General features: G+C 39.2%; 1 protein-coding gene across 1 annotated transcript; it reads left to right on the forward strand.

Moving 5' to 3' along the window:
• Positions 1-15,206: 15,206 nt before the first annotated feature.
• Positions 15,207-17,701, forward strand: LOC115980912. The gene is made up of 2 exons (XM_031103108.1): positions 15,207-16,288; positions 16,999-17,701. The coding sequence occupies exons 1-2, from the start codon at positions 15,207-15,209 to the stop codon at positions 17,699-17,701; spliced, it is 1,785 nt and encodes a 594-aa protein (XP_030958968.1).
• The last annotated feature ends 9,024 nt before the right edge of the window (positions 17,702-26,725 follow it).

Here is a 26,725-nt window from a genome sequence, read left to right on the forward strand (position 1 = left end):
TTCAGATTTGCAACAAAAAATTGAAGAACCTATTGTTATTTGCTGTGACAATATGTCAGCTATTGCAATGACTAAGAACCCTGTTTTTCATGCAAGGACTAAGCACATTGAGCTTAGGCACCATTTTATTCGAGACTTGGTTGGTGAAGGTGAAATCCAACTGCAATTTGTCAGTACCAATGATCAGCCAGCAGATGTTCTCACCAAAGCAGCTACAGTTGACAGAATGGAGTGGTTCAAGAAGCAATTAAAGATTACAAATTAAGAGGGGGTGTTAGAATTAATTTGTAATTTTAATAAAGAAATTTCTAGATGATGGCTGTTAGTATTTCAGGTCTGTTGGTGTTCTGTGTTCCTAAGGGTCAGTTACTTGTATCTAGAAGTCTAGAAGGCTCTTTCAAGTATAAATAAGTGCTATTGTACTGGTTTATGCAGATCAGAAAAATTTGCCTAGCATTGTGCAGGAGCAGCAGCTCTGCATCACAAAATAAAAAAAGCCTTGTAATCCATTGCTATTTTTTAGTAAAAGTTCCGCATATGCCAACACTCTCTCTCTCTCTCTCTCAAAGTCACATTTCATGTATTATTCAATAAAATCTTCATAGAAAGAGGTATGCGGAACTATAAGTGGCCCTGTGGTGCTCTAATTAAGAATTTTCATTTTATGTAACAGTGATATATGTAACCCTTCGCACATAAGTAGTTCCAATGTGAGGAGGGTTACACATTTAGCCGTTGCATATATTACCCTCTCCCAAATTAGGGCTAAGCAAATTAAAAGCTCAATACCCCTAATAAGCCTGACCTAGTATACAGCCAAATGGGTTGTTTCATTATTTATCTGGTTGGCAACTTGTTTACTCATTTTTTAAAAAATAAAAATGGATTTTTAAATGGACATTGTGTATGAATTTTTTTCCCCCCTACAAATCCAACCGGTTTGACCATATAAATCAACTTTTAGGTTCTTCTTAGTTTCATCATTTATCTGGTTGGTAACTTGTTTACTCAATTTTATTTTTTTTTAAATAAAAATGGATTTTTAAATGGATATTGTGCATATGAATTTTATTTTCCCTACAAATCCAACCGGTTTGACCATATAAATTAATTTTTAGATCTCTCTCTCTCTCTCTCTCTCTCTCTCTCTCTCTCTCTCTCTCTCTCTCTCTCTCTCTCTCTCTCTCTCTCTCTCTCTCTCTCTCTCTCTGAGAGCCACTACCATTACCACCTGCCATTGTGTCTACCCATCCCAACATTTTTATCATAAATCTACTATTTGCCAATCATCATAATTTTGTCACAACATATATAGCTAATGCTATTATTAGTTTTTTTCTTTTAACAAACCTACCTATAGAACTAGGAAAAAATAATTTTTAAAAATTTTAAAATAACTTATTAAGTTAGGTAATTTTGTTCCTAGGGGTCAATAACTTAAATTTCATATTTTTATGGACTTTAGAAAAAGTAGATAATTACCCTAGTTGTATTTAAAATTATCAATTTAGCATAAACTTTATGGACAATTCAAGTGAGGACAATTCTCAAGGATTTCAAAGAGAAGAAGAATTCTCTTAAGGTAATAAAAAAAATAAAAAATAAAAACCTTTATGGACAATTCAAGAGAGGACAATTCTCAAGGATTTCAAAGAGAAGAAGAATTCTCTTAAGGTTAAAAAAAAAAAAAAAAAAAAAAAAAAAAAAAAAAAAAAAAAAAAAAAAAAGAAACCTTTTCTATCAAATCTAATCACTATGAAGGGAATTTTTAGGGGAAAAAAGTGTAACCGAATTGGGAATTTTTTTTATTGCTAGCGATTTTGGATTACCAGATCTCTCATTAGTTTGGGGATTCTTGGACAACACCATGAGTTCTTAGATGATCATTTAATTGATTCAATTGTTTGGCTTATTGCTCCTTTGAGGTTAGAAGTTTATTGTTTGTTTTGTGAGAATGGAACCATGTAGCCTAAGAAAAGATGATATTCAAGTTTTTGTGCCATTGGTTTAAGCATAGATAAGTGATGACCATTCGAATTTGGGTTTCTAAAACAAATAAATAATTGCTTTCATAGGATACTGATAACATTTGTTGAGGTACAAACTATGATAAGGAAGTCCAGTTTATGAAGGCAAGGAAGAATCGTGGGCCTTAACAAAAAGAAAGGCCAGCTTGTGAAGTTATGAAGGACCAAGGAGGCCAAAAGGCCCAAAAAGAAGGAAGGTGAAAAAAGAAGTAAAAAGGAGGAGTAAGAGGAGGTAGAGAGAATTGAAAGGGACAATTGATGGCCTCAAGATCAGATCCTGGCAAAGGAACCATGGAACCTCGGGTAAGGCAAAGGACATGCAGTAAGAGGAAGGATGGTCAGAGGCTTTTCAAGCTCATCCATTGAAATGAGAAATCTATGTCATTTTTGGGAAAAGACCAAGCCAAGAGGAGTTAGCATCAAGGATCTAGGACCTTCGAAATGTCCTTTTTAAGCCTTGGAAGAAGACCATGGAATGTTAACCTTAGAGGAGGATCTGATTTGTCCAAAATGAAACTTTTATAAGTAGAAAATCCACTAATACACTTTCAGGGAGTGAGTTCCCATAAGTATAAAATGAGAGAAGATGAGAAAAGGAACAGCCACCAAGGTTCCAAACAAAGGAACTCAGCCTTGTTACTAAGAGAAGCAAGGGATAAAAATTTAATTTGAGGTCTTCAAAGAACAGTATAAAAAAAGGAGCAAGGGAGACATTAAAGGGCAGACATCATTGCACACAAGAGACCAAAATATATACAAGAAGAGAGTTTTAAGCTTTAAGTCAAGTCCATTGAGCGAAGAGAGGCATTGTAAAAGGTCCTGTAGCAAAATATTCAATAAGCCACTCAGATTCAAAGGACTCAAATTTCATAAGTACTAGGAACCCAAAGGGGATTAGCCAAGTCTGTGATCTTTGAAGCTTATTAGACCTTGTGGAGTATCCTCACAAGGTGGGACCAAATGTACTCTAACACTTGACTTAATCAAATATAACTTTCTTGAAGCATTCATAATCATCATTGCTCATTTTTATGCTGTGTACTTGTTGTTTCTTCCTTTTACTCAGCCAATATATATATATATATATATATATATATATTGTTTCATATAACAGTCCAAATAGGCCACGGTAAGCCAACCTAGTTCACCCAACATCTATCCAACCCCTTTTTCAGTGACCCAAAGTCCCACATTAGTACGGGCCCTAGGAACTGTCAAAAAAGGGACTCACATTTATTGGTGACTCTATTGGGGATTGGGAAAAATGAGAGAGAAGAAGCAGTCCCTTCACAAACACGACTCCAAGACTAAGAAACGGCAAAGGCACTAACTTGCCACCTGCGGCATCAAAGCCCGTAAGAGAAAATGAAGTTTCCTCTCGACAAAGGAACGAGAGGGTGGTGGAACCTGATCCAATGACCTAGATGGTGGAAATGATGAAGGACCTACAACAAGAGGTCTGTCTCCTCAAAGAAGGAAGGACTCAGGGAGTTAGGGACAACATTCCCCTAGTGGCTAAAGAAGAAAGACCCCAACCAGATGGGGGATTTGCAATGGGAAAGGGAACTAATCCTCAATATCTCACTTTGGTAAACGTTAATGCCCTTCTCGAACAAGAAAGGGAGAGGAACCTAAAGATCCCCAAGTAGTTCTTTAGGGACCCTCCTTTTCCAGCAGAGCTCCTCAACAAGCCTTACCCTAAGGATTCTGAATCCCCAAAGTTCAACCTATACGATGGAAAAAGGATAAGTTCTATGGAACATATAAGTAGGTTCATTGACACCATGGGTCCCCATGCAAGGGACAAGGAATTGTGGTTGAGGAAGTTTGCCAAGTCCTTGATAGATCAGTCATATACCTGGCACACCACTTTGAGATCCATCAGAAATTGGGATGATATGATAGAAAAATTTTGTGCCAAGTATTACTCAAGATAAGACAAAGTAACATTTGCCAATCTTCAAGCAATAAAGCCAAGGGCCGGAAAGGACCTCGTGCAGTTTATCAAAAGATTCGAGGACGTGTCCTTGGATTGTTATAGTGGCCATAAAGAAAAAGAATTGGTATAGACCTATATATCCAACATGTTGTATGACTACAGACTCAATTTGGAAAACCTAAGCACAGCTCAGTTTACTTACCTACTGTAGTGGACCAGGAGAACAGCCTTAACCATAAAGACAAGAAGGGTACTAGGTCCTCAAGCCATGGCGGCTTCAATGGGACAGAAAAGGAAAAGGCCTGAGGCAAAAACATTCGAGGAACCTCTAGTGATACCATGCATGGCAGAGGAGCTAAATCATGTTCTAAATAAGTGGATAGAGGATGGGATCTTCAAGACATATAAAGTAGCCAAACCACCAATAGAACAAGAAAGAAAAAAAACCCATTATTCCTCATGTTCCACAACTATATGTTCGACATGCTACTAAAAATTACTGGACCCTTTAAAAGCTCTTTCATAAGTAGCTACGAGAAGGGACCTTAGAGCTTACTGAACGAGAGCTTGAAGTGCAGAGGAATCCTCTGCCCAACCACAAAGGAAAAGGAGGTAGTGGTTATTGTAATTCATGGAAATCCAATAGACATAGAAGGAGAAGATGTAGGCGAATCCTTCCACCCAAATATTGTGAGAACTTTACAAAGGAACCCAAAGTTTAGGTCTTTTATTCAATTAGCTGGGATTTAGGCCAGAAACAAGGAGACTTACCATAGAATCCCTCATAAACATAGTAGCAAATGCAAGAGTGGAGTGCTTCGCAGCAGAAACTCATGCAGGCAGAGCCTTCCTAGAAACCACCAACGCAATAACATTCACAGATGAAGATATGAAAGTTAAGTACCGAGATCATTAAAGGCCACTCGATCTAATAACCACCATAAATGTTGTCCAAATCAAAAAGGCATTGGTAGACATAGGAGCTTCACTCAATCTCATTGCCTTGTGAAAGTTCAAATAGTGTATAAAACACCCTTGAATGTTTAGACCCCCAATAACAAAAATACCAATTCAAGCTTTATGACAAACAATAAGTGTGCGGAAAATGAACACAAGCTATAAACATAATTGATAAACAATCTAAGCCAATTAAAATCACATCCACAGTAGAAAATAAAAGGCAAAGATTAAGGGAAGAGAGATGCAAACACAAGGACAACACAACAATGTGTTATCAAAGAGGAAACCGAAGCTCTCGGCGTAAAACCTCTCCGCCGCCCTCCAAGCGGTAACTAATCCACTAGAAAATGTAGTTGGGATATACGAACAGCAATAGACCCTCCAAGCCTAATCTACCCAGTGTACCTAAGCCCTCCAAACTTTTTGCTCTAACGAGGTTGCGTTGAACCTATTTCTTTTCTAGCTTCCCGGATTCTGCTACTTGACCATAGCATCAACCAATGTGAAATTGGTTCCTTCCTAACTGCTTCCCAAAACACCAAACAGCCCTCTCACAATAATGGATATGGTGAGAAAAGGTTTTGGTAAAAAGCCTCTCAAGGATTTAACAATGGAGAGGAAGAGAGTAGAGGAATTTGAAGAGTCGCTTATGTGAAGATTGTGGATGAATCAATCTTGTTTTTCTCTAGGGTTTCTCTCTTAAAATTTTCTCGGGAAGCTCTCATTCTTTCATGGGTATAAGGAGTATTTATACTAGGGTGAGAATGGAATGTGAAAAGTCAGGTTTTTCAAAATAGGGCTGGCTCGCGAGTTCTGGCCGCGAGGTAACTGAATGGCCAGTTGTCCTATTTTGTCCTATAGCGCTCCAGCTAGCATGATGCTACAACTTCTAGCGGCTTGCAGCTGTTAGTCACCCGCGAGATCCAGTCGCGAGTCCCTGTTTTTCTTGCACACTCTTGAGCATTTCTTCACACTATCTCACTCACTACCCTTATAAGAATCCCACCTAAATACAGGGTTACTAATTGCTGAAATACAAGCAAATTTGGCACGGAATAAAACCAACAAGATGGTTGATTAAATTCAACCTTACACCTTGAGTACTTTTAAGGCTGTGGGAATGGCTAACATGAGGATTTTGGGGACGCCCATGGAAATTACGGGGTTTGAAGAAGCTACACAGTCCACCAAGGGACTTATACAACTAGCCCTAAAGGTAGGTCCCATAGTAGCTTTAACTCAGTTTCATGTAATTAATTTTGAGGTTTCTTACCATGTCCTATTAGGGTGACTATGGCTCCATAAGCACTGTTTAATCCCCTCAACGTACCATTAGTGTGTAAAAGGGAGATTGAACAAAAAGCCCATAAGAATTGCTGCCAATCCTAGTCACTTCAACCAAAACGAAGTGAACTTTGTATGTTCTATGATGAGTTGGCTCCAACTAAAGAATGTCCCATCTCTAGGGCCTTAGGGGCTCCCATCCTAGAGGAGAAAGATTAGGAAAGTAACAATCATGACCTGAGAAACCTCCTTGATAGGAAAAGGAAAAAGAAAGAGGAAGCAATTTCATCTAACTCTTGACAATGTGTGATCGTTCAAAAACCTGGAGAAATGACAATATATCACTTATGAAGGAACGTGGGACCTGAATGTAGCCTACAAGAGGGTCTCGGACCACCATCTTACATGATAGTCCAAGAAGAGATCTCTGAGGAACACAAGGATATGGAAAAGGATACACAAATCATGCCAAAGGAAGAACTAGAAGAGGTAAACCTGGAGGTTGAACTAGGGAACCTGAAACCTGTCCTCATCAATAGTCAATTGCCAGTACAAGAAAAAGAACAACTAGTGGAACTATTGAAGAAGTATGAAGATGTATTTGCATGGACCTATGAGGAAATGCCTAGGCTTTATCCTAGACTAGTGGTTCACTCTTTCAATGTCAATCTAAGAACCAAGCCGTGATTCAACCAGCCAGAGTCTTTCATACTAAAGTGGAGGCTCAAATTACCTAGGAAGTTAAAAAGCTATTAGCAGCAACGTTCATCAGATCTATTCAGCATCCCCAATGGCTTTCTAATATAGTTCCTATGAAAAATAAAAGCAGGTAGATTAGATGTTATGTGGACTTTTGCAATTTAAATAAGGCATGTCCAAAGGATAAATTTCCTTTGCCTAACATTGATCTCTTCATAGATTCAGCTGTAGGGAACTCCGTGTTTTCTTTCATGGATGGGTACAATGGATACAATCAAATCTATATGGCAACCAAGGACCAAAAAAAAAAAAAAAACAACAACAACAACTTCTTTCAGGACCCAAATGGGAAATTTTTACTATACAGTAATGTCATTTGGCCTCAAGAATTCAGGGACCACATACCAGCACACCATGACAACCATCTTTCATGATATGATGCATCAATAGATGGAAGAACATGTAGATGATATTGTGGTAAAGTCAAAGAGCAGGAAGGACACTTCAAGATCCTCGAACGATTCTTTGAGCGATGTAGGATGTACAAACTACGGATGAATCCCTTGAAATGTGCCTTTGGGGTGTCCACAAGAAAATTTCTTGGTATTTTGGTACATGACAAAGGGATAAGTGTGGATCCAGCTAAAGCAATAGTCATAGCAACCATGAAGAGACCTACTATGATCAAGGAACTCAAGAGCTTCTTAGGAAGGGTTTCCTATATAAGAAGGTTCATACTAGGACTGGCCTCGATCACTAGTGGACTATCCAAACTATTGAAAAATAGGAATGTTTTCATATGGGGAGCTGAGCAACAAAATTCCTTTCAAGAACTTCATTAGATCATAAGGCATTTGCCTACTTTACAGGCACTACTCCATGGCAAACCACTATTATTGTACATACCTGGCATCTAGTTCCTAGGCAATCAGAGCATTGTTGGCCCAAGAAGATGACAAGGGAAATGAACAACCCATCTATTACATGAGCAGAGCTTTGCAGGACACAAAAACAAGGTACCCACAAATAGAAAGAGCATGCCATGAGAAAAAAGCCATATGGAAAAATCTTAAGAGGGGATCCTAAGTAATAGCACCTAAATACTGTACCTAAATCTTGCTCCTTTTTGTTTATTTGTTAATATATTTCCCTAGTTTCTTTGGAAAAATAAAATAAAAATAAAAATAAAACAAGCAAAACAAGAACAAAACCCAAATCACTACTTCATAGATCTCGCAATTCTGTGCCACTTTCAGATTTCACAAATCCGAATCAATTCCAAAACCACCATATGGATTTAGTTTTAGATCTTAGTGTCTTCCTAGATCTCGTTTCTTCTCTCTTTCACATGATTCTCTCTTGAGTTTTAGGAGTATCAAATCACCGAGCCCAAATTTGTTTCTTGACGTTGATTTCTTGGGCATGTATGGGTTTAAACCACAATATATATTTGCATACCAAAAAAAAAAAAAAAATTAGAGAAAAACTGAAGATAAATTAGAGAAAAACAATTGGATCCCCAACCTAAATTTCGTGTTTTTGAAATCACATCGAATCAGAGAGAGATTAAATCAAATCTAAAATTTAGAAATGATAGAATGAGACACAGATTTTGAGGATCAAAAACATTCTTTATGAGAAATTTGACATGGTGTGATGTTTAATCGGTGATGTAGAAAATTTCCAAGAAACTTCTTTCTTTAAGATTCAAATAAGTTAAAGTGGTTGACCCACAATGTAAGGGTCATCATAGTACTGTTGAGGTACAAATTTTTGAGCCTTGATTTTATTGGCTCACTCACAAAATACCCACATGAGCCCACACATTATTTAAAACCCACATAAATATTTCCCATATATATTACCCAAATATTCTCCGTATTATTGGGCCTTCCCAAAATACTCCGTACCCAAGCCCATAAATTGCCATGGGCCCTCTCACAAATATTACCTATTATATCCCACATATCATCCAACTGAAATTCTCCATAAAATATGCTCATCACATCACTACCAAAATTGGGCCGCAAATTACACTATCCCCACACAAAGCCCAACATCATTTGGCTTGTGGGCAAAACTCAAAGAAAGCCTAAATTCCAAAAGTCCCACCACTACGACGTGGCTAATTCCAAAGTCCCACTACAATATGGCTAATTCCAAATATCCCACTACGATGTGGCTAATTACAAAAGTCCCACTACGACGTGGCTAATTCCAAAAGTCCCACTACGATGTGGCTAATTCCAAAGTTCCTCTACGATGTGGCTAATTCCAAAAGTTCCACTACGATGTGGCAAATTCAAAGTCTGCTACGATGCAGCACTATTTACAAAAACCGCTATGATGTGACACTATTTACAAAGCCCGTTGCTACACGGAAATACTTTACAAAATCTCAAAATCATTTTTACAAAGCCCAAATTCTCATTTGGCATCTATTTTAACAAAGCCCAAATTCCTATTTGGCATCTATTTTCACAAAGCCCAAATTCTAATTTGGCACTATTTTACAAAGCCCAAATACTAATTTGGCACTATTTTATAAAGCCTAAATATTATCTTGGCAATTCTTTCATAAAGCCCAAATAATTTGGCAATTATCTTACACTATTTTTATAAAAGCCCAAATGCTAATTTGGCATCCATTTTACAAAACCTAAAACCATTCTAGCAATTATCTTACAAAGCCCAAAATGACATTTTGGCAAAAACAATGACTTTATACTCAAAGCCCAAATGTTAGTTTGGCACTTATTTTTGCAAAGCCCAAATAATCTTTTGGCATCTATTTCATGAAGCCCAAATGCTATTTTCGCACATATTTACTGAATTCAAATATTATTTCAACATTTGTTAAATCCCCAACTCATGGGAAATACAAATTATTCATTTCTTAAAAGAATATCTCTTTGACAAAATTTTATGGGAACTATGTCTATTATTTCCATAATCAAACTATAAAGCCCATGAATATCACCCATGGCAAAACTACTCATTTTGTAGGGTTAACAAAGACCAAGCAAGCTTATCAACAAAGCCCAGCTGGGTCAGACCAGCCCATAAACAAATCTTAGCAATTGAAGAACACGTGAACTGGTCAGCCAAATCTTAGCAACAAATAAACAGCTGGAGCCCCTTCCCATCAGGTCCCAACGTGTCTAATCAGTCAGAAAACAGACATGTGTCCACTAGGGGATGAATCCTTCCTCCACAAGCTGAAATCCCATCATCTCTCAAGTAACATAAAGCTGAAAGTGATGTAACAAAAAGCTGGGAAAGCTGGGAAAGCTTCAGCCAATTGTTACTTCTTTCTCCTTCAGCTCATTCAGTCAAGAAAGCAAAGCTGCCATAACCAGACCAGTGAAGCTCCTAAAACGATACAAAATCAGCTCATTTTCATACTAAAAATATGTATTTTCTGGTTCATGAACCAAGCACATGAACCCAAAATGGGGAAACTTAGGGAAATGTGGTTTGGAGGGCACCAATGGGGATCCCAGCAGAGTTCTCAGCAAGGGCTCCAAGGTTGACACCTGGCTTGGGGTGGTCCAATCTGCCCTAGGGAACTTTGATTTTAGTTGCAGCATATCCAAGATCATTAGCCTAAAGCATACTCTAATCCATCAGCCAAGGCTAATCAGCATTTAATGCTAAAGCCAGAAACGTAGCTGATTGTTACCCAAAACAGCAAGAACCTCCTAAAGTGAAGCTTACGACTCTTAGCTAAAAATCTTAAGAACGATTCTTTAAGGATTTTTTGGAGATTGAGGTAGATTCAGCAAAGATTATTTGCTAATCACCTCATGAAAACCATAATATAAATGCAGCTCTCCATTAATGCTTCAACAACCAACAACACACTAAGGCTTACATCAGAAAAGTTTTTGCCTTAACCTCTCTGTTTAAGCTTTCTCTAAGCTCTAAAAAAGCCTCTAAGTTCTTAGTTTCAAGCATAGAAACTAAGTCTCCCAGCTCCTAACTCACAAATAGTTTCTCATAGCTCTACTCATAAACACTTACTTGCCCCAGCAGAATATTATAGCAGTACTACTATACACTCTCACTCATTACTCATACTACTCACAAATGATTCTCTCTACTCACTACATATATTATATTCATAAGCATGCCATGGCACCATAATGATCTTGCTGTGCTAGCTAAGATCTCTCTCTCTCCCTTCATCTCACACTAAGTCTTCTCCATTATTTGTTATTATGGAACCTATGATGTTTATCTACTCATTTACTATCAATGGTTATGATGTGACTGTCACTATAAAGTTTTTCCCTCATATTGTTGTAGTAAAAGATTTCTCACCAGAGCTAACGGATGGTGAGTCTGAAAACATAGATGTTTCCCTTAGTCTGTAAAGTAACTAATTTCATTTTACTTTACCGCTGGGCTATTTTCTACAAGAGTACCTTAACAACTTGACCTTTTTCTATAGAAACATTTTTACCGCTGGGCTGTTTCCTGCATAAATACTTTACTATTGGGTTATTTCTTATAGTATGTTTTTCAACCATGCTGATGTGTTCAATGTAGGGATTGTTCCTGGGTCACTCTTGACAGTTCTAATCTAAGACCAAGGCATAAAATATAGTGGACTTATTGAATCTTCACCAGTAGCCTTTGGGTCGTGCATTAAGCCCATCGTCGAGTTTTGGTTTAGACCCTCCAACCTAACTTAAATCTTATTCGTCAAGAAGGAAAATTTTTCACCCCTGACATTTTGGCAACTCCACTGGGGAGTCTACTGAAGCTAAGAGTTCACCATGCCTCCTAGGTTGCCGAACAGCTGGCAAGAGGGGACTAAGAACACCAGTCTCCCACTGGCACAAAGCCATCACAGTCAAGCTCCACAAGGAGAACAAGCTGACCAACATGAGGTCAACCAAGATGATTTTGATCGCCGATTCTCTTTCCTCTTGGAAACAATACAAGGAATGCAGCAAGCTCAATTCGAATTTGCTGAATCTTTAAAGGTCTTGAGAGAGACTCAAAGGCCAACGCCTCAGTCGTTACATGAAGGACCAGATCCTAGAACACAGTAGGAGAGGGGATCAGCCACTGGGAATCCTCAGTCTGGTGCGCAAAATGCCTCTCTTCCTCAATTTGTTACATTATCTAATCTTACCACTTTGTTGGAAAAGGAAAGGCTTAGCCAGCCAAAGGAACCAAGGCACTTTGTTCATAGGCCTCCTTACCCAGCTGAGTTACTAAGCAAGTCATACTCAGAGAAATATGAAACTCCCACCTTCTCTCTTTACAATGGGAGGAAAGGAAATGTGATTGAGCATGTCAACAAGTTCCTAGATTCTATGGGACCTTTTGCTGGAAATGGTGATCTTTGCTTAAGGAAATTCTCAAAATCTCTTGCCGATCGTGCTTACACATGGCACTCCACACTATAGCCAGGTTCCATTGCCACATGGGATGACATGGTTGAAAGTTTCTGTTCAAATTATTTTCATGGGGAGGAAAAGGTTACCATTCTCACTCTTCACAATACTAAGCAAAAGTCCTCCGAAGGACTCCTTGAATTCATCCGGAGGTTCCGAGATGCTGCTCTTGATTGTTATAGGCAGTTCAAGGAGCAGGAGCTGGTTGAGATTTGCATTGACAACATGTCTCATGAGTACCAAGCTCATTTAGAGAATCTTGATATTGTTTAGTTTGCCCAGCTACTCTAGAAAGCTCGTAAGATAGCTATGTCAGTAAAACCTTTCACAGCTGGAAGGCCCAAGCCAGAAAAGAAAAATTTTCCTCAAGCTCTTGCAGTCTCCACCAATGAGCCAATAGTTGGGGAGAAGAGGAAAAGGGAAGAGGAGGAAGAGTATCCTCCCATACCATGCACCGATGAAGAAATGAATGCCGTCATTGACAAATGGATAGTTGATGGAGTGCTTAGGCCCCTCAAGCCTATCCATGAGCCTACTCAGGAAGACATATGAAAACCCCTTTATTATCGGTATCATCGATATGTGGGTCATGGAACTAGAGATTGTAGAACAATCTAGAGAACATTTCACAAGAAGATTTCAGATGGCACTTTGAACCTCATTCGTGAACAAGAGGTCTAGCAGAATCCACTGCCTTAGCATCACAAAGGGAAAGCTACAACTGCCATACTTTTTCATAATGGGGCTTATGAGAATGAAACTGCCAGTGGTACAAGCATACCTCTAGCAGCTATCTCTGCTCTTCAAAGAAGCCCTACCTTTCGGACTTTGTTCAATCAATTAGGGCTCAATAAGGAGTCAAGAAGATTAGCAACCGAAGCTCTTGTATCCATCGCTGCCAGCTCTGGAACACACTATCTCACAGCTGAAGCTCATGCTAGCCGTGACTTCCTAGAGACTACTAATGTCATCACCTTCACCGACGAGGATATGGAGGTACAACACCCTAATCATAGTAAACCATTATATATTACTGCACAGATTAATGATGTTCACATAAGAAGAGTACAGGTCAACACTGGTGCGTCACTTAATCTTATTCCAGCTAGCACATTCAAAGCAGCTGGGATCCCACTCAGTAGAATAGCTGGGGCTCCCATTGAGGTTTTTGGTTTTGCTGGAATTCATGAATGTACTATTAGGAGTATACAGCTAACTCTTAAAGTGGGGCCCATTGTCGCTCACACCAGATTTCATGTTATCGACTCACCTGTTTCTTATCATGCTCTACTTGGGAGGCCATGGCTCCACAAACACAAGCTTATGCCATCTACTTACCACCAATGTGTCAAGGGGAGATTTAATGGTAAGCCCATATGCATCCCTGCTAATCCTACACCATTTGATCTATCCGAAGCACACTACTTTGAAGCCACTTTCTATGATGAGCTCACCCCGAGTGGGGAAGATTCTACTTCAAGGCCTGTTGGGGTTCCTTTACCCAGTTGGCAAGACATTGAGAATAATCTTGAAATAGACATGAGGTCTTTCCTTGATCAAAGGAAAAAGAAAAGAGAACGTGGGGAAACCTTTAGTGCCTCACAGCCATGTTGTATACAAATCCGGCTGCTGGATGGTCGTTTGGGGTATCATTTATGACAGTACGCGGGGCCTAGTTGTCTTAAATAGAAGGGTCCCAGACTGAATGAAGCAAGCACTACACCAACTTGTTGTTTTACTCAAGAAACAGAAACCCCAGAGGTAGAAGAAAATCTACATAGCAGTCTGGCAGAACTATCTAAAGAGCCCCCAGTTGTAGCTAATTTCTCACTTGATGTGGAGCTGGAAACCATTAATCTCAGTGATGATCCTAATGTCCAGTGACCAACTTCAGTACATGTAGCCTTACCACCGCTAGAAAAGGCTCAGCTTATTTCACTATTAAAAGAGTACATTGATGTCTTCGCTTGGGAATAACATGAGATGCCCGGTTTGGATCCTAACCTAGTAACACATGCTCTCAACGTGAAACCAGGGGCAAAGCTAGTGGTACAACCCATGCGGACCTTCCATCCTGACGTTGAAGCCCAAATCATTCAAGAAATCCAGAAGCTTCTCACAGCTGGGTTCATCAAGCCTATCATGCACCCAAAGTGACTTTCAAATATTGTGCCGATCAAGAAAAAGAATGGGCAAATATGATACTGTGTTGACTTTCAAAATCTCAATAAAGCATGCCCCAAGGATGAATTTCCACTACCCAACATGGATATGCTCATTGATTCAGCTGCTGGGCATGCTATGTTTTCATTCATGGATGGCTTCAGTGGCTATAATCAAATCAGAATGTCATCCAAAGTTGCAGCCAAAACAACCTTCTGAACTCCTATCAGTAACTTTTATTACACCGTCATGCCCTTCGGTCTCAAGAATGCCGGTGCCACATATCAAAGGGCTATGACCGCAATCTTTCATGACATGATGCACAAAGAGATCAAGGACTATGTGGATGACGTTGTTGTGAAGTCAAAAACCAGAGGAGATCATCTTGCTATCTTACGAAAGATCTTTGAAAGATGTTGACTCTACAAGCTCCGGATGAATCCACTCAAATGTACCTTTGGAGTTACGGCTGGGAAATTTCTAGGATTTCTTGTCCATCAAAGAGGCATAAATGTTGATCCTAACAAAGTGCAAGCCATTACTACAACGAAGCCACCTGTAACACTTACACAACTCAAAAGTTTCCTTGGTAAACTTTCATACATCCGGCGGTTTATTTCAGGTTTTGCTGCCCTCACAGTTGCCTTTGCACCACTGTTGAAGAAGGGAAAACCCTTCCGCTAGAATTCTAGATATCAGCAGGCATTTCTCCAGCTACAGCAACTCATGACCAAACTACCAACCGTATGTGTGCCCATACCAGGGAAATCACTCAAGCTATATTTGGCTACCAATAATGAAGTAATAGGGGCACTCATAGCCCAAGATGATCAAGAAGAGATTGAGCGACTAGTTTATTATGTTAGCAGAAAGTTAAAGGATGCAGAAACCCACTATCCAAGGGCTGAGAGGGCTTGTCTTGCTCTAATATATGCTGCCCAGCGACTGTGCCATTATCTGCTAGCTTACACGGTACAGCTCTTAACAAAATCTCATTCAATCCACTCACTCTTGAGGCAACCGATTCTTTTCAAAAGGCTAGCACAATGGCTCTTGCAACTATCTGAGTTTGAAATCATAGCAATCACTCCAACAGCTGTAAAGGGTCAAGCCATAGCTGATTTATTGGAAAACTTTCTCAATGAAGATAGCTGGGACATTACTGATGATGTACCTAGAGAACTGCCAGCAGTTGCACTGGTGGAAATAGCTGGGGCAGCTTGGACTTTACATTTTGATGGATCCTCTACTACTTCTGAAGGAGGGGCTAGAATAGTCTTATCCAAGAGCACCGGAGAAACAGTGAGTATGGCATTCAAGCTTGATTTTCCATGCACTAACAATATGGCTAAATATGAAGCATATCTCACGGGCCTAGCAGTAGCTCGTGAAATGGGAATCAAACGTCTTCAAGTAATTGGAGACTCAAATCTGGTTGTTTTCCAAGCTAGAGGAGATTTTGCACTTAGGGAACCATCTTTAGCTCCATATAAAGCTATGGCTCAAAGGTTGGAGGACTCTTTTGAAGAATTCAATATTGAACACTCCATAAGGTTTGAAGGCGCAACTACAGATGTCACTATTATAAAACGGCCAATCCCAGTGGTACAAATGCTGAAGGAAGAACTCTCTGATCAACCGCTGGGACATACAGACTGGTGGTCTTCCATTAAAGAAGTACTATTATCACCGGATGAGAAGGATCATTTAAAGATACTGAAAGATTATGCTCTAATGGCAAGGAAATTATACAAGAAGCTACCTAGAGGAGTTATAACTAGATGCTTGAGCCCTGATGAGTCCACCAAGTGATTAAAAGAAGTTCATGAAAAATCTTGTGGCCCCAGCGGTTCTGTCAGTCTCTACAGACGCCTTTAGTGGTTAGGCTATTACTAGCCAGAAATGGGCAAACAAGCTGCCACAGTCTAAGAGCAATGTAATCATGTGCAGCCTTTACCACCAGCGATTGGCGTATACCCTTCCTTGAGTATTTCATAAAGGGCATCTTGCCCAACAATCATGAAGAGGCCTATCGCTTGAAAAAGTTGACCACTTGCTATTTTGTGGAAGGAGGTATTCTTTTCAGGAAAGGGTTCAATGGGGAGCCTTTGAGATGCCTAGGGACCCCTGAAGCACAATCAGTTATGCAAGAGGTGCATGCAGGTGAGTGTGGTGACCATCAAGGCAAAAGACGACTTCTCCAGCAGCTACTTAATCTCGGGTATTTCTGGCCCACAATGAAAGAAGATGCAGTTGAATATGTGAAAACATGCCATACTTGCCAAGTCCATGGGAATCTCATACATACTCACCCCACCAACCTTCAAAACATGATGACTCCTTGGCTGTTTCATACTTGGGGGCTTGACCTAATAGGCCCAATCAATCCACCATCCAAGGGCCATGTTTGGATATTAGTGGCCACCGAATACTTTACAAAGTGGGTTGAAGCCATCTCCCTAAAGAAGGCTACAGGCCCAGCTGTTGCCAATTTCATTTGAGAACACATAATCTGCAGGTTTGGCATCCCTCACAAGATTGTTACTGATAATGGCACTCCTTTTGTCAACAAGAATGTCCGAAAATTACTTGACCATTGCCACATCAAGCACCGTAAGTCCACTCCTTATTATCCACAAGGCAACTGTCAAGCGGAAGCCACCAATCAAGTGCTATTAAGAATTCTCAGCAAGATGGTGCATGAATATAAGAGTGGCTGGATAGAACACTTGTTGGAAACCCTGTGGGCATACCGAAGCTCAAGTAAGACAGCCACCAGACTATCACCATTCTCTCTTGTATATGGTACTGAGGCTATATCTCCTATTAAGCTATTGGTTCCCACTCCAAGGGTTGTTCATGGACAAGAAACAGACATAGATGCTGCCACTTGTGCAAAAATCAGAACTATAGACCCCGAAACCTTGGAAGAGATGCGAAATCTTGCCTATGACTGCACCCAGTGGTACCAGTGGCAAATGGCCAATGCTTACAACAAGGCCATGAAATCTAGGGTTTTTGTCAAGGGACAAATGGTTTTGAAGGCAACAGATCATATAAAGAGGAATCTCTCAGCACCCTCTAAGTTTGCCCCAAGTTGGGAAGGGCCCTATCTTATAAGGGAAGTAAGTGCCAGCGATTATTATCATCTAGCTACAGTGGAGGGCGAAAGTCTCACGGAACCTATCAATGGCAAATGGCTTAAGTTGTACTATGCTTAATTCGACTTTCAAGTATGTACCAAGTAACTCTCTTTTGTATGGCCTTAAGCTACTTCTACTATGCCAATAAAGAATTAAGCATTGCCTTTTGCCTCAAACATGAATTTCTTATACTTACAAGTACTCTAACACTATTTTCCATACATAAATATGCTTACTCTAAACTATGAGTAAGATTACAGCCCTAACGGCTGGGCATTTTAAACCAAAGTGGTCATGAACACAATAAGTATTTTCCAAAGCTATGCATATGACTTCCATGACCATGTTTTAGCTTGAACATACTATTCTTTGATAAATGAAGTATTTTCCACAAAATAAGTTCATATACTTGTGCATAAACAAAGACACAACTTGCATATCTGGCAACATATTGAGTTACTACACAAAGTTTATATGGCTAGCGCACCCCTGCACAAAACACAGCCTACATTGTTAAACAAATCCAAAATACATTACATGTCTCATTACATCATATTCCAAAAACAAACTGTTCAAAATAAAAAAAAACTACTAATAATGATGAAAAAGCTAGTCAAATAAGCCATCACCAAAGGTTTTCGTTGAGGGGAAAGCACCTCCAGCTGACGATGACTGCATCAATGCATCTTTCTGACTCAGCAAAAGTGCAAGCTCAGCTCTCTTTGCTGCTATTTCTCTCTCAAGATCAGCTATTTTCCTTGAGAACTCATCATCTTGGGTAATACAAGCCTCAACAGCAGCCTAAATCTTGTCAAGGATGAATTGAACGCCGAATTTCATGAATAACAAATCTTTAAGAGCATTCTTCCACTCAAGTACTCTCTGTAAGTTTGAACGATCGAGCTTCGTACGCTACATGTCTAGCAGCACTGCAACAAGCAATTCAAGGCCAGATTTCCTCAAAAAGGCACCTAACTTACATCCAGCTAGGAAGTGGGGGTGTTTCCTCATAATTGCTGCCAGCAGTGGCTGGCCTTCTACCGGAATTTCTGACAGCTAGAATATGACAGTGTTACTTGAAAGAGGATGAAAGTCAGCCGCCACTTTTTCATTTTCTTCATCTTCTGCAAATCTTTCTAGAAATTCTTCAAGGCTCATTCCCTTAGTAACATCACTAGAAGACTCAACCCGTGACTCTACAAAAGAAAAGAGGGATGGTTATATCCCGAGCAACATCAGAAAAGCATTCGCACAGCCAAGTGTTATTGAACAAGAAGCTTATTTTACTATTTGCATGAACAATTCAAAGTTATCATACCAGGAAGTTATTTGTCATGATGTGCATCATGAACAGTTGAAGGAACAGCTTGTCCTTGGCTGGGCATACTAGCAACAGCTTCTCCAATAGTAATAGCAACATCCAAGTCCTTGCTAGCAGATTCCTTGCTGGATTCCATAACAGTAGCTTCTCTAGTAGTGGCAGCAGTAGTAGGGCCTTCACCAGCCATCTCTATGTCTTTATTAGTTAGACTTAGAGAACAAAGGACGTCAGCAGAGGAAACGCGAGAAGAAATCAAAGCGAGGAGCAATAGTTTACACCAAAGAATCATGCTCCTCTGATTGTATTTCTTCACTAGACTGTTGCAACTATAAAAACACATAGTTAACACCAAAGAATGAAGGCAAAGAAGAAAAAAAAAAGGGAAAAAAAAATGGAAAGACTGTAAGAAGACAAGGGTTTCAAAAAGATACCTCTTCTGAAGTTTCAAGGATCTGTATCCTACCAGCACTGGTTTTCTTTCTATAATGCTTTCTTGGTGATGACGAGCCAATAGGGGCATCAGTTGGGGCACTGAACTTAGTAACTTGAGTAGCACCAGAGCTAGGTTGAGCAACCACTGGGGGCTTGGGGCTGCTAGCCTTAGACTTTTCAACACCTGTTTTTTGTCGACTCACCTTCTTGGGCTTGTCTTTAGATGAAGGCGATTTGCCACGAGGTCTTTTGGATGCACCAGTGTTTGGGTTGGACTCGAGGGCTTTACAACAATGTTCTTCTCACTCCATTCCACGGGAACATCGCCCCCATGGACCACCCAGCCATTCAGATCAGCTCTCCACTTAGTAAAACCCAAGTTTTGTCTAGCAGCCCAAGCTAAAGCTGCCTTTGTGTTTGGAATAAGCTGGGCATTTGAAGAAAGCCCTCTCAAAGGAGGACCTATCACCACCTCATCAACTTCTCGGCTCTTTACATAACCTTCAAAGGTACTCATCACTTTGTTCCAATACAATTTCATACTTGGGGTTGCATACCCCTCACGATGCCTGCTCGGGACCAAAATCCTCTCTATTCTATTAGCCCAATATTCTAGGGCTGTACCATGCACTAATGGTTGCACTGCATCACTCAAAGCACAAACCATGGTGTTAATATCCGGAACATCCTAATTAAACCCGAATTGTCTCATGACCCTATGAGGGTTGTACTGTGTTAAGCCAAATTTGTCACCTCTCGGGTATGGGATAAATGAAGGCGATGTAATAAGCAGGAGATTGGGGATCTTCTTATTCTCATTCAGCCTAAACTCCTGGGATCCAGGTTTGGCACTCGGAAATGGGTTTGGACATTGAAACCCAACAGCAACATATGAGTAGGGCTTCCAAGTAAAGTGGCCTCCATCATCTAGCAATGTAATGGAAGGGAGGTTCCACACTTTCAGCCCTATCCATTTCATCAATAAGGGTAAGCTGTCTTCAAACCTAAGAAATTAAAGCTCACCATCAGGACCAGCAGGTCCGATCACCCAATTGCTTGCCTTTACATCACCAACATCTTTACCAACATCAGCATAATCCTTCGAATGCTCCCAGATGAAAGTTTGCAACAGTAAAACATTGATACTAGACTGTATGATATGATAAGGAGATCCCTCAAGCTCATCACTATGCAACTTGTCTAGCTCAAAATATAAAGTGCCTAAACACAGGGTGCCTAAAGGCAATGATGCACCCCTACACAACACTACGACTAAAGGAAATGTAAAAGGCTTCAAAAACTGAACCAGGGCAGTATTAAATACAAATTTACTCATCCATAAAGCTAAGAATACTGCTTTTCTGACATCATTATTCCTAAAATTTCTAAACTCAGAGATCCAGAAGGAAAACCCGAGCTCTATTACCTCCTCAGGAAGTAGAGGTACCTCTAAATGTCTCCAATAACTTACCGGTAATCTCAGATTCTGCATCAGACAACTCCAATTCTAAAGGATTGACATCTCCCATGTTGGGCAGCAAGCATATCCTCTCCACATCTTCAAGTGTGACCGTGGTCTCACCCCAAGGGAAGAAAAAAGTGTGGGTATCACTATGCCAATGACGTACCATGAACCGGAGTGCCCTCACATCTCTATACATGTTCCACCCACGAGATGGGACCACAGCTTCAAATATTTAGGCATCCCTCAAAATTTGGAAAAAACCTTCATCAACAACTTGCTCCACCCAGTTATACCAACCACTAGTTATGCCACAAGGGCACAAGAACTGAATAGAAGCTGGCAGGAACTCCTTTCGCTGAAACCGCAAGTCAAGTATACCCGTGGCAGCTGGGACCCATGCTGTCTTTGGACTGGGGGATTTGCCTTTCAAGATCCATCTCTTTGGCACCCCAAGTGGACTAAACTCAAGGGCCCCAACCACTGGGAATAGAAGGGATGAACTATACCAGGGGCCTTGTAACGGCAGCAAGGGCTCCCCTGGTCCAACCTCCACATCATCACTCCCAGCAGCTGCTGTAGCTATACCCCTAGCCGTGGCATTTTTTTCTCACCCCAGCAGTATTGACACCACTGGGACCCAGCGGTTCTTCTCCTTCAGCCATGACTTATAGAACCAGAGGTGCTTTTTCTCAAGAAAAAGAGAAAAGGAGCAGAAGAATACCCATGGCCACCACCGGGAGCAAGAAAAAGTTATAGGTCTTCCTCTCACTTGGCCGAAATCATTAAGGAAAGAGAGAAGTGATGCAGTCTATTACTAAACCTTGGCCACCGCTCTCTCTCTCTCTCTCTCTCTTGGTTGAAGGCAATGGAAAAGAATAAGAAAAGGCCCTATTTCTCTCTCTATTTGGCCGAAAATCTCAATCACTCTCTCTACCTTGGCTGAAACTAGTGTTACTCTCTCACCCTTGGCTGAAAATAGAAAAGGAAGGAAGAAAAGAAGCTCTCTCTGCATTTCTCACTCTATTTTTCGATCCAAGCAAAAAAAATAAAAGAAGAAATAGCCAAGGCCATCCCTTTACTGGTAAGCAGGAAGGGTACAGATGACAAGACATGGAGAAGAGACCAGCATTTAATGCCATAAACCTGAGAAGTAACTGAAGACCCACCAAGTATTGAACGTTGGAAGCTACTGGACATGGGAAAATTGCAGAAGCCCACTATTCATAATTGCCACCAGATTTCAAACTAGCACGTGTGACCAAAACAGAAACTACTCATACGTGACTCGAGGGGCTAAATGTTGAGGTACAAATTTTTAGGCATTGATTTTATTGGCCCACTCACAAAATACCCACATGAGCCCACACATTATTTAAAACCCACATAAATATTTCCCATATATATTACCCAAATATTCTCTATATAATTGGGCCTTCACAAAATACTCCCTACCCAAGCCCATAAATTGCCATGGGCCCTCTCACAAATATTACCTATTATATCCCACATATCATCCAACTGAAATTCTCCACAAAATATGCTCATCACATTACTACCAAAATTGGGCCGCAAATTACACTATCCCCACACAAAGCCCAACATCATTTGGCTTGTGGGCAAAACTCAAAGAAAGCCCAAATTCCAAAAATCCTACTACGACGTGACTAATTCCAAATTCCCACTATGATGTGGCTAATTACAAAAGTCCCACTACAATGTGGCTAATTACAAAAGTCCCAGTACAATGTGGCTAATTCCAAAAGTCCCACTATGACGTGGCTAATTCCAAAAGTCCCACTATGATGTGGCTAATTCCAAATTCCCACTACGATGTGGCTAATTCCAAAAGTCCCATTACGATGTGGCAAATTCAAAGCCCGCTACGATGCGGCACTATTTACAAAAACCGCTATGATGCGACACTATTTACAAAGCCTGTTGCTACACGGCAATGCTTTACAAAATCTCAAAATCATTTTTACAAAGCCCAAATTCTCATTTGGCATCTATTTTAACAAAGCCCAAATTCCTATTTGGCATCTAGTTTCACAAAGCTCAAATTCTAATTTGGCACTATTTTACAAAGCCCAAATACTAATTTGGCACTATTTTATAAAGCCCAAATATTATCTTGGCAATTCTTTCATAAAGTCCAAATACTAATTTGGCAATTATCTTACACTATTTTTATAAAAGCCCAAATGCTAATTTGGCATCCATTTTACAAAACCTAAAACCATTCTAGCAATTATCTTACAAAGCCCAAAATGACATTTTGGCAAAAACAATTACTTTATACTCAAAGCCCAAATGTTAATTTAATACTTATTTTTGCAAAGCCCAAATAATCTTTTGACAACTATTTCATGAAACCCAGATGCTAGTTTGTCACATATTTACTAAATTCAAATATTATTTCAACATTTGTTAAATCCCCAACTCATGGGAAATACAAATTATTCATTTCTCAAAAGAATATCTCTTTGACAAAATTTTATGGGAACTATGTCTATTATTCCCATAATCAAACTATAAAGCCCATGAATATCACCCATGGCAAAACTACTCATTTTATAGGGTTAACAAAGACCAAGCAAGCTTATCAACAAAGCTTAGCTGAGTCAAACCCGCTCATAAACAAATCTCAGCAATTGAAGAACACGTGAATTGGTCAGCCAAATCTCATCAATAAATAAACAGCTGGAGCCCCTTCCCATCAGGTCCCAATATGTCTAATCAATTAGAAAACAGACATGTGTCCACCAGGGGATGAATCCTTCCTCCACAAGCTGAAATCCCATCATCTGTCAAGTGACATAAAGCTGAAAGTGATGTGACAAAAAGTTGGGAAAGCTTCAGCCAGTTGTTACTTCTTTCTCCTTCAGCTCATTCAGTCAAGAAAGCAAAGCTGCCATGACCAGACTAGTGAAGCTCCCAAAACGACACAAAATTAGCTCATTTTCATACTAAAAATATGTATTTTCTTGTTCATGAATCAAGCACATGAACCCCAAATGGGGAAATTTAGGGAAATGTGATTTGGAGGGCACCGAAGGGGGATCCCAACAGAGTTCTCAACAAGGGCTCCAAGGTTGACACCTGGCTTGGGGTGGTCTAATCTGCCCTAGGGAACTCTGATTCTAGTTACAGCATATCCAAGATCATTAGCCTAAAGCATGCTCTAATCCATCAGCCAAGGTAATAAGCATTTAATGCTAAAGGCAAAAACCCAGCTGATTGTTACCCAAAACAACAAGAACCTCCTAAAGTGAAGCTTACTACTCTTAGCTAAAAATCTTAAAAATGATTCTCTAAGGATTTTCTGGAGATTGAGGTAGATTCAGCAAAGATTATTTGCTAATCACCCCCTGAAAACCCTAGTATAAATGGAGCTCTCCATTAATGCTTCAACAACCAACAACACACTAAGGCTTACACCAGGAAAGTTTCTACCTTAACCTCTCTGTTTAAGCTTTCTCTAAGCTCTGAAGAAGCCTCTAAGTTCTTAGTTTCAAGCATAGAAACTGAGTCTCCCAGCTCCTAACTCACAAATACTTTCTCATAGCTCTACTCATAAACACTTACTTGTCCCAGCAGAATATTCCAACAGTACTACTATACACTCTCACTCATTACTCATACTACTTACAAATGATTCTCTCTACTCACTACATATATTATATTCATGAGCATGCCATGGCACCATAATGATCTTGCTGCACTAGTTGGGATCTCTCTCTCTCCCTTCATCTCACACTAAGTCTTTTCCATTATTTGTTATTACGGAACCTATGATATTTATCTATTCATTTACTATCAATGGTTATGATGTGACTGTCACTATAAAGTTTTTCCCTCATATTTTTGTATTAGAAGATTTATCTCCAGAGTTAATGAATGATGAGTCTGAAAACATAGATGTTTCCCTTAGTCTGTCAAGTAACTAATTTCATTTTACTTTACTGTTGGGCTATTTTCTGCAGGAGTACGTTAAAAGCTGAGCCTTTTTCTATAGAAACATTTTTACTGCTGGGCTGTTTCTTGCAGAAATACTTTACTGCTGGATTATTTCTTACAATATGTTTTTCAACCATGCTGACGTGTTCGCTATAGGGATTGTTCCTGGGCCACTCTTGACAGTTCCAATCTATGCCCAAGGCATAAAATATAGTGGACTTCTTGAATCTTCATCGATAGCCTTTGGGCTGTGCATCAAGCCCATCATCGAGTTTCGGTTTAGACCCTCCAACCCAACTTAAATCTTATTTGTCGAGAAGGAAACTTTTTCACCTCCGACAAGTGCTAACAGGGAGAGGGTATTATTGTGAGTGGGAAAGAGTAAGAAGAGAGAGGAAGATGAGGAGGTATAGAATTGCAAAATTTTGCTTTAGGAGGAATTCGGGTTTTAGGAATTGTATCGTGAGCTAAGATTGGACGTGGGAGTGTTTGAACTGTGTTTGTAATCGTAAAGGAGATTTAAGTCTAGGTTTGATTTGGGATTTTGTAAGTGTTTGTGCATGTTTGGCTAGAAAGAAAATGCAAGAAAAGAAAAAAAAAATTGATATTTTGAATTTTTGTGTTTTTTTGTTATACTTTTTCTGATTTATTTATTTTCAATTAAACTACTAATGTGGTAACTTCAAAAATAATAATAAATGCTGATATGATATTTTAAATATCTGTTAAAATTTTATAATATTAATTTACTCGCCATGCCAACTTCAAGTGTGTCAATTATACTTGCCATCTACCACATAAGCATTTTCTGTTAGTAAGTTAATGGTAGGGACCAAATTGACTGGAAGTTGAAAATAATAGGAGCTAAATTGACTATTGCAAAATTTTAGGGACCAAATTAACTGTGACCTCAAAATATTGGGACCAAAATAGTGTTTTCGCCAAAATAAAACTCTATTTGTGTTCCATGCAAAGTTTTCAATTTCATCATAAAGTTTTTACCATATGATGTGTCATCAATCACAAAAATGTAATTCAAACATCATTTATTAAGTTCTTGAAGTCATTTGTAAAGAAATTAAAACATTCATTACAAAATGTAACAATTTAGGCATTTTATTCATTTTGGATGTTTTGGGAGACTTTTGTGCATTGCGGAGGTTTCAAAAGTATTATAGTCATTTTAAAGATATGCAAATATTCTAGTGATTTTGGAGATCAGATTGGGATTTTGGTCATATTTAACATTTCTAGTGTATTTTAGTCATTTTGAAGCTTTCAAGTGTATTTAGTTATTTTGGATGCTTTGGGGTCATTCTTGCAATTTAGAGATATCATGGGCATTTTAGCCAATTTGAAAGGTCTAGGGTTATTTTTATAATTTTGGTGGTTCTTGGATATTTTGGTTCTTTTGAAGTTTAGAAATATTTTGGTCATTTTAGTAGTTCTTAGATTATTTTGGTAAATTTTTGAAAGGTTCAAGTATTTACTTATTTTAATGGATTCAAGGGTATTTTAGTCAATTTGAAAGTTCTTACTACATGATTGACTCAATAAGTTTGAGCCTAAGGTGAAAACTTTAAAATGACATTTTTATATTTAAATATTACTTAAATGATATTTAGTTAATGTTTTATCAAGAAAATTATTTTTATTTAAAATTTATTATTACACTTTTGTAATTACTTTTTATATATATTTAATTCACTTAATGGCAAATTGGATTGGATGTTATTAATTCGTAACTTTTTCTTCCTTTTTAGTGAAGGAAAAATGTGTGTTCCTATTACCTTCTCGATACCTGTCGATTTATCAAGACTTAAGAAGCTCAATACTTTTTTTTAGGCTATAAATGAATCAAGCCGATCATGAATAACTCGGGCTCATCTCGATAAAAATCTTGTTTATATTTATTTTTTTTTATAAA

The sequence above is a fragment of the Quercus lobata genome, chromosome 3, assembly GCF_001633185.2.
Source record: "Quercus lobata isolate SW786 chromosome 3, ValleyOak3.0 Primary Assembly, whole genome shotgun sequence".
Lineage (NCBI taxonomy): Eukaryota > Viridiplantae > Streptophyta > Magnoliopsida > Fagales > Fagaceae > Quercus > Quercus lobata.

Excerpts from the sequence above, each read along its gene's own strand:
- LOC115980912 (XM_031103108.1), top strand. The coding sequence starts at position 15,207 with ATGACCAAACTACCAACCGTATGTGTGCCCATACCAGGGAAATCACTC. Across the intron at positions 16,289-16,998 it reads AGCCCTGATGAGTCCACCAA|GTTTGGCATCCCTCACAAGA; the intron begins GTGATTAAAAGA and ends CATAATCTGCAG.